Source organism: Sturnus vulgaris, chromosome 12 (genome assembly GCF_052056855.1).
Source record: "Sturnus vulgaris isolate bStuVul1 chromosome 12, bStuVul1.hap1, whole genome shotgun sequence".
In the NCBI taxonomy this organism is placed as follows: Eukaryota; Metazoa; Chordata; class Aves; order Passeriformes; family Sturnidae; genus Sturnus; species Sturnus vulgaris.
Window position 1 is genome coordinate 12,628,151 of NC_142254.1, and position 15,138 is coordinate 12,643,288.

The 15,138-nt window shown below is 37.8% G+C and overlaps 1 protein-coding gene across 1 annotated transcript; it reads right to left on the reverse strand.

The window, feature by feature from the left end:
- Positions 1-247: 247 nt before the first annotated feature.
- LOC106855822 (leukotriene B4 receptor 1-like) lies at positions 248-3,528 on the reverse strand. The gene has a single exon (XM_014880769.2). It carries the CDS (start codon positions 2,659-2,661, stop codon positions 1,651-1,653), a length of 1,011 nt encoding a protein of 336 aa, XP_014736255.1. The 5' UTR covers positions 2,662-3,528; the 3' UTR covers positions 248-1,650.
- Positions 3,529-15,138: the final 11,610 nt, after the last annotated feature.

The following is a 15,138-nucleotide window of genomic DNA, read 5'->3' on the forward strand; positions in this document are numbered from 1 at the left end:
AATGTCCTATTGCAATTAAAAGCCATTAGAGGGATGAAAAAGAGTGGTAGGTAAAGGATGGGGTAAAGTCTAAAGGGTTTCATCTGCTGCTTACTATTTGCTGCAAACAAGATCTTGCTAAAATTTTCTTTAATGTCACCGAAGGAGTCCTATTGAAAAAAAACCCTCTGTGCTGTGGACTTTTCTTCTATTAAAGAGAAAAAATACTTTTTGATAAGAAGCAGGAATAACAAATACATATGCAAAGTTTAGAGAAATATTCTCCCATTAGCAGCTAAGGATTTTATTTCCCCATGTTCATTTCAATTTACAAGCTAAATTAATACCACTCAAATATCCTTCACCGTGACACAATAAGACTTCAAAAATTAATTTCTGGTTAGTATTTGTAATTTCTTTGTAAAGATGAGTAATGTAGCTATTTAGCAGTTGTCCAGAAAAAGGAATGTGAAACTACAATATGTTTCATAATCAGTAATTATCTTGATCTTATTACAAATTATTGACTTAAAAATTTACAAAACAAGTATAAAAATGTTAGGCACAATTGAAATAAATAAAACTTCAAAAGCAAACACTTGATGCTGTGCAATTTTTCACAGTGAGTTGACACACATTCACAAAACTAAAACCCTTGCAAATATAGATTAATTGGTTTCTTATGGCAAAGTCCACTATTCTATAAAAGAAAAAAAATAATACTTTTATTTGAAAGACAAAGCTTTTATGATATGACACATTTTGTGCCACTACCATAATTTTCTTACACATAAAAATAATATGAAGGATCTCTCCTTCCTCCTCACCCGAGCCTGATCCGATTCTTTCACATTTTAATAGACATCTTGGAAGCTTAACTTCTTTGAATCAAAAATTTTGAGGATACTCAAAATATATATTTAATAAATCAAATTGCCACTGAAGTATGCAGTGTGTTTGCCATCAAATACAGCATATATGCTGTGATGTTTGCCATGCAACACAGTTCTCATAACTTCTGCTTCTTCTGGAGAGAGGTCACACTCCACATTTGACTTGTTCAAATCTACTAACCCAAGATAATACAGTAAATGAGCTTGACTGTGTAAACAACCCTTATTAATTTCAGACCTAAATAAAGTAATAAATAAAAACAGCTTTAGATTTCCCGTTGACCAGAAGAGTTTCTTGCCATTAGTACACCTTAAAACCATTCTTAACCATATAAAGAATTTAACTTCTTAAAACTTTAAATTGCATGAGGATTTTTGAACATGTAACAAATTCTTTTCTGAAGAAAAACTTCATTTTAAGCTTTCAAAGTCTGTCTTTTCCACATGCAATTCTTTTCTGTTTTCTGCACACAGAGTGTCTAGAAATCAGAAATAATTTTAATGGAAAGTAAAAATGCTGTATTCCTTACAATTTGAGCTTTTAGCTACCTTGCTGAGGTTCTCAGCAACAGTGAAATAGTGCTCAATTCATGATGTGAATATTAACTTATGAACTGGACAAGGTTGTTAATACCTATTTTTATAAAATGCACAAGAAAAAACCCGAAAAGCTTTTATTTCTCTCCAGCTTTCTCTGGACTGCTCAGTAAATGAAACTGAGAGAATGAGGAGAAAGGACTGCTGAAGGCATGACACAGATTATTCACTGAGTTCCTTGTCAGAGATTTTCTGTGCCTACCAAAGGATCTTCTCGTTTGGCTACAACCAGACTTCTTTTCTTGTCTTCCTCTGTTACAGTCTGACTAATCTGTTCAAACAGCTTTGACATCTTGGCAAACCTCAGGTGGTTCTGAAACCTTCGTGCAGCAAAAGCATAAAGCAGAGGGTTAATACAGCTACTGATGAATACAAGTGCTCCAGAGATGTACACTCCTTTGTCTACAATTTCTTCCAGTGCCAAAGACATCTCCTCATTAGAGAGTTCTATTTCAATTGAGATAATATCCAGGATGTTAAAGAGATGGTGAGGGAACCAGCACAGAATGAATGCCACCACAACGCTGGCAATGAGACGTTCCGATCTCTGCTTGGCTTGGTAAGTCATTCTGCTTATTCTTCTTGCAACACACGCATAACAAGTGCAAATGATGAAGAAAGGGATTACAAAACCTGCCAGGGTCTCCAGCAGAAGATAGGACACTTTCTGTCTATTAGAAGAGTAGTTGCGACACGTGCATAGAAGCCGGCCGTTCATTTCTTCTGTCTCTTGAAATGGAATGACAGAAATGCCAAAGGCTATAGACAGGAACCAAATGAGGAATACAATCAAAGAAATTTTTTCTTTTCTTCTGTATTTTTGAATGGTGAAAGGGTAAAACACAGCCAGTAGCCGCTCTAGGCTGAGTGCTGTAATCAGAAATATACTGGCATACATGCTGCAGTAAATAATGAAAACCAGCATTTTGCAGAAGATGACTCCAAAAACCCATGAGTCAGCAAAAGAGTAAATCCAAATTGGTAAAGTGATCAGAACAAGGACATCAGCAATGGCCAGGTTCACGATCAGCAGGACTGAAAGAGATACTCGCTTCATTTTTGTACAAACAGTCCAGATGACGATGCAGTTTCCAGGGGTGCCAATTATAAATGACAAGCCCAGTATCATGCAGACTACTGACCTCACAATATTCCATGTTGAGTTGCCACTGCTTTCCTCAGCTTGACTCATTCTGGAAATTCTTCTGCTCCTGGTTGCTCTGTGCTCTGCTTTTATTCTGCAGGTGTTGAACTACTTGAAAGTTCTCCTCTAACTGATGTTCTGAAGGCTAATACAGACTATGAGCTCACATCCTCATGCTCACTCTCACAGACATCTGACCACATATGGCAGTTCCTGTTGTTTAGGAGAATGGGTATTTTTGCATACAAAGCAAAAGTAAAAATACAGTGCAGGACCCGACTCTGCTGTTAGTTATACATCCATTGTGCTTCAGCAAATTTTACAGCATGTTGGTGGTCTTTCTAAAGTGTCCCTATTTAAAGAAACTCACTACTGTTTTGATGTTACTGATCTAACCAACAGCTGTGAGGAGAAAGAAACCCTTTTTATGCTATTCCATTCTTGCTCCTATGAATAACTCAGCATTTTATTTTATAAAAACAAAAAAGAAAGAGGGGTGGCAGGTAAACTACAAATGTGCATTATATGTTTGACATGAATTTTAAAACACCAAAAATCGTGCTTACTACCTTCATGTCATCTTTTTTAATTCAGCAGAAAATAGTCAATCATATTTTAGAAATGCCTTGGCATAAAGGAAATCAACGTACTGGTACAATAAAGTAGGTAGGAGCTGCATTTCTAATTCTCTGGGAAATTACAGTTCTTTACCAAACAATAACCATCAGAGTATTCAGTCTGGATGTAGAGTTATAGGAGGAAATGCTCCATGTCAGAGAGAAAAAGATATGATTACATTATTGCCCTCCTGTGCCAGCAATGGGCTAAGACTTTTATGATTTTTCCTAGGAAACTTGGTAGACAGTGTAGTACTGAAATCCTAAATGAATCCTAAATTCTTCAGCGTCTGGCCAGAGAGTATGAACTATTTTGTTATGCTGATTTCAAAACATCATTTGAAGTTCATTTCTAAAGTGTTAAAGGAGGAACTAGAACAGCAGAGCCAACAGAAATATTCAAGAAGTGGAACTGGAAGGGTATTTACAATAAAAAAACATTCACAGAAACAAAGGAGTTATTTATAGCTTTCTTAAATTTAAGAATGTGATACAGATTATTTCCCTAATTTTACAAACCTGGCAAATGTAGTGCATAGTATTAGGTCAAAAAGTATTTTTCACCATGGAAAAACGATTGTAACATCAGCAGTCCCAAAGCAGCTTAGCTGGTTTTGCTCTCATAAGAGTATAATGAGATCAAAAGTAAATCCAGAATAACCCCACTGAAGTTAAGTATTATACCTTCAAAATACTATTTGTGTAATACAGATTTTAATTGGGATTTAATCTGATACATGATTCCAGTTCCTTTCATTTTTAACTGCATTTTATGAATATTGGATAGGGGAAAATGTGAAACAAGTTGTTTGTATTCTGAAGGGAATTTCTGCAAACCACTTGTGAAAATTAACTAATGGGAGGAAGTGCTGGGCAGTATCTCTTCTTCCAATGAAATCACCTTTACACACATTATTTCTCCAGAAGTACCTTCATAGACTATTTTTTGTTTATTGACAGTGGTATATCTTGATTGAATTAAGGTGCAGATTTTTATTGGAAAAAGATAATCAAGGAGAGACTGCCCAGTACCTTGTCACTCACTGTTGAAGGGACTGGCAGAATCTTTAAATAAAGTCAATCTAGATTATGACTGTTGTGTCACACACTGATTATCAAGACTTTGACCTGAATTGCAGAGAGTTCAGGTGACTAAAGGCCTACGTAACCAAAGACTCTAGATATGTAAAGAAAGCTACACCAATTACTAGATATTCTGTTTAACTGAAAGCTGGGATAATTGCTAAAAATCCTGTGTAGCAGTAAGGTACACTAACTGCTAGAAATTGTATATAATAGTAAGATATGTTTGTAAGTGAATTTTTATGTCATAATGTACTCTCTTGTGGCCAGTTCTCATTCTACCAAGGATCTCTAAAAGGACCTGTATGTTCTGTACCATTGTGAGACATCTCTGCAGGACTTTTTGATGAAACTTTACTTTTGGTGGAAAAGAGCAGTTGTCTGAACAACCATTGGTATAAGTATAGTTCTAATCCAGTAGTGTATGGATGTGCTTAAGCATCTGGCCTTACATTTTCCAGAAACACGTTTCTCCCCTTGAGTTGAAGTTTCTTTGCCAGATGGCCTGTGCCTCTGGCTGTGTCTTTCATTTAAACAAGAAAACAAATGAGTCCGAATTGGAGCCACAGTCTGGAATTTCTGTTTCAGAAAAATCCCAGAGAAGTGTTGAACTGCTAAGATTTCCTTGAGTAAGACTCTGAAGCCAGGCTATTAGACTAAATATCTCAGCCATTAGAGTTAGCATTAGCTCTGGAACTTGTTTCTGAGCAGCTCTACGTGACAGCTGGATCACTATGAAAACTTCAGACTGTAAGCTGTCTTTAATATTCTCTAAAAGTGTCCGACTGTTACTTATCAAATTTAAGTTAGGAGTACACAAACTTTATGGGCAATTTAGCAAATATTTTCATTAACAGAAGGAGCAATATGGTGTAGTCAATAACTGCTAAAAACAACAGTGGCTGAACAATTCAAATCTTACTCATTCTAGTGGCCACATGTGGGTGGGCTTTAATGAATGAAAGCATTTGGACTTCAGACCACAGAAGCTCTGGTCTACTTCATCACAGCAGTGAAATTAGGCTGCATCTGTATGTTTAAAAAAACAGTTTAAGTTTTTTGTATGCATGCATATTATATGTAGTGCAATATGTCAGTCATCAATACAGGAAACTTCCGGTAAGTCTGTTACTTTTAGATTGGTAAATAACTTCAGAAAACTTTCCAAGCTCAAAAAGTCAGTGCTACTGCTATGAAATACTTTAAATAGAATTTGCTTTGCCTTAAATATCAGGTGTGTTTCTCTCATCCTTCAAATTATTGATTTTATTCTGAATGAATGTATGAGCTTCCCTCTGGTGGATGTTCTGTGATTTACACTACCAGTGAGTGTTTGCAAACAGCTGTTTGCATCTTTAAATGTAAATTGTAATTGATATTTTCACCTTTTGCTTATTTATTCTGAGAAACAGAGTTTCACTCCAAAATGCTGAGAGCCTTTGGGCTAAGAGTCCCTGCTCAAAGTGTATCCATCCCTCCATGCTGTAAGAGCATTCCTGTAATGATTTACAGAGTAGCTAATGCATGACAAATGGCAAATCCAGAATGTGGAACTTTTATTCAGAACTCTACCAAGAAGACTTTTAAAAGCCTCTTTGCATTTTGTCTTCAGAAGGATCCCCTAGATATTTGTCTCGTAAGAGACTGTAGAATAATGATTATCAAGTATCATGTATCTGCTGAGACACTGCAAACTGATGTTATAACCTCATTTATTGTTAATGTGAAAGGGAAGAAGTAATTAGTCTGAACCCATCAGCTCTTCAGCCACTGAATCGAGGAGACTGGCTGGTTTTGAATCAGCTACTACTAAGTAGCTACTTGTACACAAACTGTTGCTAGCCAAAATTCTTAATGATATAAGCATATCTGGCACCACGGTTGCTACTGGGTAAATCAAATACACCGTTTACATGCTCTTCCTTTTGAGTAATAACTTACAGATGACAAACACTGCTCGGATGATTTGCTGCCAAACATTACTTAATTAAAAAAAAAAATTGTTTAGCCAAACCTACTGGCATTTCTACCTTGTTTACTAGGCTGGCATGTAAATATTATTTTGCTATATGATCAATGTCTCTTTTTGTTATTCAGCAGTGATGAAAGGAATTGTTTAGCAGAGCATGTTTTAGTGAAGGACCTGTGATTAAAACCAGATTAACACAGATACTCTGCAGTGCCAGAGCAGCAGCACCAGACGGCAGCTGCTCTGCCCGTATGGAAGGGGCTGTCCTTGCATTTCTGTGTTTGCAACACAGGGCGGCACTGGGAAACCATCCCTTGGTTTTTGGCTGAGCCTGCAGGCCCGGAGGTGTTGCTTTTCTCGGCACAGGGGGACACGGAGTTCAAGGCCATGGGTCTCCACAGAACTGATTCTTTTGCATAAGAAGGTTAGGTGTTTGACTAAAATTTCAATAAAATTATGGAGAAAAATCATAATGTCTTTTTTGGTCTTGTACATCACATTATTTTCCAAACACTCATGTCTCTAGCTCTCTGTTCTGTTTTGATATATATCCATTTCCAGGGCTACATTCTGTTTGAACTGATCTGGTAAGGACAGCTCCCTCTGCGACAAAAAATAATATCAATTTTAATAATTAAATTTCCTTTTCTATGCCTCTGAAGGAACAAAGTTTGGAAAGTATTTTGTAATTATATTAACAATTTGTCCTTCAATGTAGTTTCCATTTGTGTGTTCTCTTGGAAAAGCAGATCAAATTGTGGTCTCCTGGGTTGTGAAATAACCCTGTCCAGCAGATTTGAGCACCTTTGAAGATTTACTTAATTCTTGTATTACACATTCCTTAATCTTGGTCCTAGTGTGATGACATGAAGTCTTGATTTTGTGGCCTTGTGTCAGGAGGCTGGTTAATGGTGCTGAAATTAGCAGACTGTACTGATTTTATGGGGAATACAAAGATCTTTCTTCTGCTCTGTAGCAGCCACCATGTGTGTGTTAGGAATGCCTGGGTGCTCAGTCACTCAGTAATTAGCATACCTGACATTCTGTTCTGCAAAGCCAGAAAGCCAAAGCTGTGCCACGCTGCTCTTCAGAATGATCTTATCCAAGCATTCTTAATCTGAAACAAAAGGTAGTCGGGATTCATTCTGAGATGCTACACAGAGCCACACTAACAGCTATTTAGTAAACACACACATAATATACTGTATGGAAAAAGTGTAAGATATGCATACATAATGTTTTATCATTCTACATGTGAGCTACTGCTTCTGTAGAATTTCTATATAATATTAGAAATGACTGTGAACAATGATAACTTCATTAAATGAAGCATTTTCACTGGAAGAAAGTGGTATCACCATTTTCTTAGTTAAAACATATAACTCTTTATGGAATTTAATAGAATTTAAAGCTAATAGACTGTAAAATCATCTGATGTCATACTTTTTCTATATTTGACTCTTGAGCCTAATAATATGATCTGGTTTTAGGAAGATTTTTTTTTAATGTTCTACTGTTGAATCAGATCAAAAAGTATTTTTAGCCCAGTATCTTGTCTCTGGTATCAGCCACAAGCAGGTGTTTAGAGAAGAATGTAAGAACAAGCCATGTGTGGGTCTATACTTGTCCTACACATTCTCTGGGATTCAATTACAGCTGAGGAGTTTCTTGGATCAGGGATGGTTTCTGTGTGTTTAATAAAGCTTTGTGGACATTTATTCTGTAGACTTCCTAAGCCTACCCTTGAACTCAAATGAACTTTTAGCACTGCAGCTTTGATCCACGCTGTATGAGGAACCCTCCTTTTATTTGTTTGCTGTTCTCCTGTTGGCTCCAGCTGGCTCCCCACAGGTCATCTGTTGGAAAAACAGTGAACAGCACATCCGTGTTCATCCTTTCCACAGTCCTTCCTTGATAAAACCCTACATCTGCCAGTCATTTCTAGGTTGCAGACTGAAGAGTGCTTACATACATGAATATACCCACACAACTTCCTGTACCCCATATAGAAATCGTCACACACTTTTCATCATCCCTTCATTCTTCTCATTGTCTCTTCATTCAGGTCTTTTATACTGCTTTCAGACAGAGGAACAGACTACTTCTGAAATTCAATAGTTCAATTAAACCACAGTGTGCTGATGAGGGAAAATTATAGAAATTAAGACACACAGAGGTCAAAGTTCCCTCATCTCTAGTCTGTTTGTCTTACCCTGCTGCAGTATAACAGGGCTGGCCATACTGCATTCAGACACGTCTTTATTTTTTCTAATTGGGGATTAGTTTAGTTTACATTCAAACAACAACAAAAAATAATAATTAGCTTTTGTCTTTCTCAATGCCAGTCTGTACTCTAAGATTTAGAAGACTTGGTTCCAAAGGTCACTGTGTCACTCTTCCTTCATTTACTCCAGATGCTTCACAATCATAGAAATCCTCACGTGATGCAATTACCTTGTAATCCTTAAACCATAGGTTATCCCTTGACTGGTAGAGCTTTGTATCTCTGCTATGTGTCCTATTCTGTGCTTAAACCACTAGAAGTCAAGTATAATCTAAAATTGCCATTATTTGGTTGTATGAAAGGCAGCTTTAATTGCATCTGTTACCTTTTTCTAGGTAGCTTTGTGTCTTGTTATGCCTGGCTGTATGGCAAGCGTTTAATCCTCCACGACATTGAACAGAATCTCTTTAACACCTCATTTTCTCTGACACGGCAAATGTGTGACTCCTCTTTCTCTCATGATTGTTGTTTTCCTGTCTTTTGAGTTTGTGACTATTCACCAAGGCCTGTGGTATCCTACCACAACCGCGTGTCACTGAAGCTCTCACTGCAGCTCTGCTGCTCTGGCTCCCCTCAGGGTTAGCTGCAGGCACCTCGTATTGGCCCGGTGAAGTGTTTGCTATGTGCAATACACTCTGATACACAGGGCTGGTTTCTGGCACATTCTGGGATCTGTTAGTGAGTGAAAAACAGACAACACAGTATGGAAAACATGGCTAAGACACTTGGTGGACACTGCTGAGTATCCATTGATCAAATTACTGGAGATCCCCCTTGGCATGACAAATCACAGATCCAGTCACAAACTATCCATGTTCTAAGCCTCTGATTGAGGTTTTGAACAGAGTTTGTTTCAATGCATAATTTAAGAGATTTGCTAGGTTGTTGTCACCACGTAATACCAACTTCTATAAAAGTTTATACAGATATCAAGAAGACAACTGTTAAGGAGATAAAACCAGATTTTACCCACACATTTATAAAGAACAGAAACACAACAGAAAAACATCAGTTCTGTCTAGAAGATCTCCAGAATGAGGAAATATCCAATAAAACAGAGTAAGAGAGCAACTTTGAGAGAACTGCTTTCTGCAGCTAATCAATGCATCTTTGCAGCACACAAACACAGCAGAACCATTTTCACAAGTCATGTTAGAATGAGGTCCAAGTAGAAGAGTTGAAATTGCCTCATAATGGTATACTTTTACAGGAACGCTCATGTATTTCTTGCTTTCAGCAGAAAATTTGTTTTCATGTCACATGATAGCAATATCCATTTTTTACTGCTTCTTTGGCTTGTAATCTGAGCAACTTCACATCCAGCTGCCAAGCTCTGATAGCCAAATTAATTCCACCATACCAGGAAGAAAGTCTTATGAGTGTTAGTCTATTGTCTGTGTAGCATGACAACAATATTTACATATCAAGCAGTCTTTAGCATGCTAATTAAAAAAAAAAATCCAATAAATTCATCTTCTCAAAGTATGATGCCCAGATAGCCTTTGGCAAGCTTTCCCTTTCTAGTATGTCCACAAGTGTCTCTAAAATATCATTATGCAGGTTAAAACATGACAGGTCAGTTCACTGCCACCTGTTTAAAATGTCCTTTATTCAGTGTTATCACCAGGAATGTATTAAAGGAAATGGTGGATTTAATTAGAATTTTCACTTTGCATTCACTTATTTGCCCAACATAATTATCAAAATAATTTATTAATCCAAATTTGATCATAGCTGTGATTTGAATATGAGGATTAAAATAATGACCCTCAAAAGTCCCTTCCAACCTTAATTTTCCTGTAACTGTATTTTTGCACTGACACGTTTGACAGAGCCTCACACGATGCTACTCATGATGCTGCTGATTCAGGCATTTCCCCATGATTAACTGTTCCCAACTGCCTGAGCCCCTCAGTCTAGAAGGGAACTGTGTCCTTACAGAAATCATCAAGCAATACTTTTTAGCTTAATCTGCCTAAAGGATGGGACAGTAAGTGTCTGTGAATTTGTAGCCTATCTATCCCTTGCTTTAGAACATGGTACCAGCCAAACAGCAGATCAGGCATTCCTCTTTACATTCAGTGGCAGTCAAAAGTCAGATCTTAACAACTAATTTTGTTAATCTTGCTAATTTTATTTGTTTTTAATGCTAATCAAGAAACTTTGGTAAAATGTGGGTCTGTTCTATTCAGTTCTTAAGTGTAGTCAGTTTTCCTATTCATATATAATTTTTTATGTGGTAATCTGGAATTAAAGGATAGAAAATAAATGAGTTGTCTACAGACATTACATCCTCATATCTAAGATGACATTTGCTTTACAGATGCATCATTTAGTGGGATTGCATACACATTTCAGAGCCAGAGACTTAAATTAAGAAAAAAAATCGTTGCATATTCTTTAAACTCAGGAAAACTCTCATTTTTTAATGCACCAACTAAAGAGGAACTCTCAGATTGTTTCTGATAGGCTGAAGGGAAGTCTCTCAACATAAGTGATCAGAGTCAGATGGTTTTACACCCCTCAGTGTTGGAAAAATTTAGCACTGAAAATGAGTGAGTGAAGCCTTAGGGAGACTAGAAAAAGACCAACATCCCCATTGATACATGACTAAATTACTGATACCAGTTTCAGTTCTTCTGGACACACTTGTGTTTCCAGAGATGGATTCACTTTTGTCACTAATCCATCAGATTCAGTAGCAGCAGCGTTGTGTCTCTTCAGAAGCAGCTCTGAGCTAGCAGATTTCCTAAGCCCTCTATTTCCCTGTGACTTCCCTGGTGCCCTGTCCAGCTGGGATACCAAACAGGTGTGACACTGGATGAAACAGCCTATTAAACAGTGGGCTCTTGCCTTTTCATTATATGTGGACTAGAATCCTGAAATGCTGCTGCTTGACTTGTGTCACTGTGCCCTCTCTAACTGCACTGTCTTGTAAGACTTGGTAAGCCTTACAGTGACAGCATATTGAATTCTGCTTTTTCTCCAGATTTCTTCTTCACAGAAAAAAAGTACCTTGTCTGCAGATTAAACCACCTTGTCAGCTTTCTACCTCAGAGGGCCCAAGTTTCTCTGCAGAGCAAAAGGTGTCAGGTTCTAGTGCTCTCGCAATGTGCTGGGAAGTTGTTGTACTTTGTAGGAACTTGTGCAAGGCATAAACTGTCCCTGAGGGTTCAACCTACTCAGTTTTCATCACAACACAGATTATATTTTCAACACTTTTACTCATATATTCATCCTACACAAAATTGTATCTCCCCATTTTATTTTCCCATGCCGCCTCTTATTTTTATTTTTTTTTTAATTCCATATATTGCCTAGCTCCAATTCCAAAATTCTTCAGTGGTCCAACCCAGAAAACCAACTCTGAGCAAATCTTGAGTTAAAAGTCCCAGTAGTTAAGTCTGAGCATCCTTGCTAAAAATTTCTTACTTACAGATTCTAACAAGTTTCTCTCTGAGCAGAAATTCTGAAATTCTGAGTGTTAGTAATTAAATCTTCACAATTTACTATGACACTCTATTACATGGATGGTTTACAAGGACAAATTGATTTGCTTTAGCAAAACATTAGCCAAAGGAGTAACATGATCTCTATTATATGGATTAAAGGTTTGTAGATAGGAGAGATGACGGTAACTGTTAATTGGTTAATTGTGGTTATCCTACCTTGGCTCTGAGTTTGTGGGTTGATGGTTATGTAAACCTGTGTTTCAGTACTCCCAGTACCCAACTGTCCTCTTCCCTTTTTTCCAGTCCCTGTTTGACACTGTAACCAAATTTAGCCTGAAAGACAATGAGGAACACGGGTTTTGTTTACTGTACTAATGCTACAGAGCAGCACTGTGGGGAACAATATGGAAGTGGACGTGAAGCACTGAGGAAGCAGGGAGAAATGAAAGGAAGAAGAGTCTTTGCAGCCCGGGTTCAAATGCATGTCAGGTTGTGTCCTGGGACTGTGCTACTGCGCTGAGGTGCAAGGACAGAGTAGATTTGTCACAACACTTTTGGCTGCCTTCACATCTTTCTTTGAAACTGGCTGTCTTCTACTCGTGCGTGTAACTCAGCACCATCGTGTTTGAGGGTATTTGAGCCAATACAAACACCACTTCAATGGCAAGGATCAGAGGCAAACAGACAATTCTGTTCAATCAAATAAAAGACATTTAAGCAAACAGTAGATTTCTGGAAAGGATTGTTTCTTTTAAACAACCAGCATGCAAACTCATATCTAATTCACAGTCTTTGTCAAGTTGCCAGTGCAAGTCTTCAAAGAGTCTTAAACAAAGATAATGCTACTCACACTGTAGTTTCTGGCACTTAATGAAATTTATTTCTATGGTGTGGGTTTTTTGGGAAGAAGTAAAGAATATTTTCTTAAAAAATAGATTACGCACATGAAGAAAAATCCTACAGTGGTAACAAACCAGGCTCTGAAGTATGGATAGCAATTTTTCTTTTCACTTCATACATAAGTGAAAAAGATGCAGTCCTCCTTTTATCAGTAGTTTAACTGTTACAACTTCATTTTCCATTTCTAGCAAACTTTGAATACGAAACATGTGAAAGAAGCAGTATATAGAATGTATTTCATAAAATAATGAGCTGGCTGGCATCTTACTGGCAGTGCAGATCTGTAGCTGGTTCTGTTATTCTTTGAATCTGCCTTTGATGATGCCTGGTAGATTTCTGTGTGCCTACAACACGGTCATGTTCCTGAACTGCTGTTAATCTACAAATCCCCTGTTGTCAAATCATTCTCTGTGGAGAAAGAGCTGGATTGCTCTTCTAACAAAGCAGCCCTTGGAAATAATTACAGACTCAATTAATAGCAGGGTATCATCACCTGGAAAGCAATGCAGTGTGTCCAGGTTCCTGGGTTTGTTGGGGTGAGTGACAATAGGACCAGGCACTCTGTGTGAAAACAGAAATTTTGCTGTGCATATTTAAACCTTACAAAGGCAAAGAGCTTAATGCACTTTGTGTTTAAATGCAAATAGTCCTGATCTCACAAAAGGAGACAATAAAAGAAATAACTAACAAATGCTGCTTGATTCATCAGCTGAAAGACCGTTACCCAAAGAGCCTGGGCTTGCAGGAATAGCTGTTATGTGCTTAGAAAGCTTTTCCTGGGACAGAATTAGATGGAGAGCATTTTAGTGAAGTGTAGAGTCATTCCCAGCTGTCAAATCAGCACAGAGGTTTGTAAAGGAAATATTAAGATCGGTTTGAAGACATCCAGAGTAGAATCAAGAAGGAAATGGTTACAGAAGTGATACATATGTGATAATCACTAGGAGCACTTGTAAATGTGACAAATGCGAAGTGTACATGGAGCCCTAAAGGCCTGTGCTCTTAGAGGCCTACAGCCAGGCACAGAAAATCTGTCCCAAGATGATGCTTTAATGCCCTGCAAGGGAACCCACAATATGTAAAGGACTTGACAGGTGTCATTCCTTGAGCCTCCTGTCATAGCACAAGTGATCCCTGCCAGGCTATTTGGACAAGTGCATTTTGGGGCTTTTGAGAAAGAGAGAAAACTGATTTCAGACACAGTCATTCTTCTAAACAGTGTTTTACACTCCCATAAGGTTTTCTGTTGCATTTTGTAGCTTTTAATTCGTACACTGGGTTCCCTGTTGCAAGCAGTTTTAGTCAGTCATACTTGCACACCCTGTAGTTTGTTTTAGTAGGAGGTTATTTCATGTCAACACTTGTATGGTGACTAAGCACCTGTCTTCGGGTTTGTTGGCTGTAAACATACAAGGTGTGGCTGCTGCCTAGAAAAAGGCAAGTCTAGATTTAGACCTTCCTTGAATGATTTGTTGCTTTTTCTTGTTATTTAAGGAGGAAGATATATCCTTCTCCTTCCATGTCAATGTCAAGACAACACAATTTTTCTAAACTCCTCTCAGTAGGCTGTGTATATGATACCACATTCTGCCTTCACCCACAGTCTCTGACAGATCTCTCTTCAGGAATTACAGAAGTTGTTGAATACTTAGTTCAGTGAGGCCTGAAGTTTTACTTGTCTTTCACTCACATCTTCACTTGTGATATTGTTCACGCTCGTGTATTAACCACCTAAGGCAGGAATATTTCTGAAAATTAGTAGACCCACTGGGGAATGTAGGAAGCTGTGAAGTAGACAGTGCAGTGCTCCTGCTGCAAAATAATCTTTTCAGAAATAGCTTTATCCTGAGCATGAATTGCTAACATCTGGCTCAGAAAGTGTTTCCACAGCAGGAGTAGATATATGACTGAATCAAGGAAACCTTGTGCAGCTCATCAGCACAATAATTACTGATCAAGAGCTGTGATTACACTGGTTGCAAGTACCATTTTTTTCTGTTTAATTTCTGCCTCTGTGGATACTCTTCCTTGTTCCTCTCCACAGGCAGACACCCACCAAATGACCTGTACACCAAACAGAGCACGTAACTCCTACTAACTGGTATTGCTGAAGCACAAAGGCTTAAAACACTTCTGGTTCCAAATTACTGTAATTATAGGACCGCCTGTTCTTGTTACATATATAAAGGTCTAATGATTTTTTTTCCTCTCAGTATTGCC

Coding starts and splice junctions, on each gene's coding strand:
- LOC106855822 (XM_014880769.2), bottom strand. CDS start 2,661: ATGAGTCAAGCTGAGGAAAGCAGTGGCAACTCAACATGGAATATTGTG.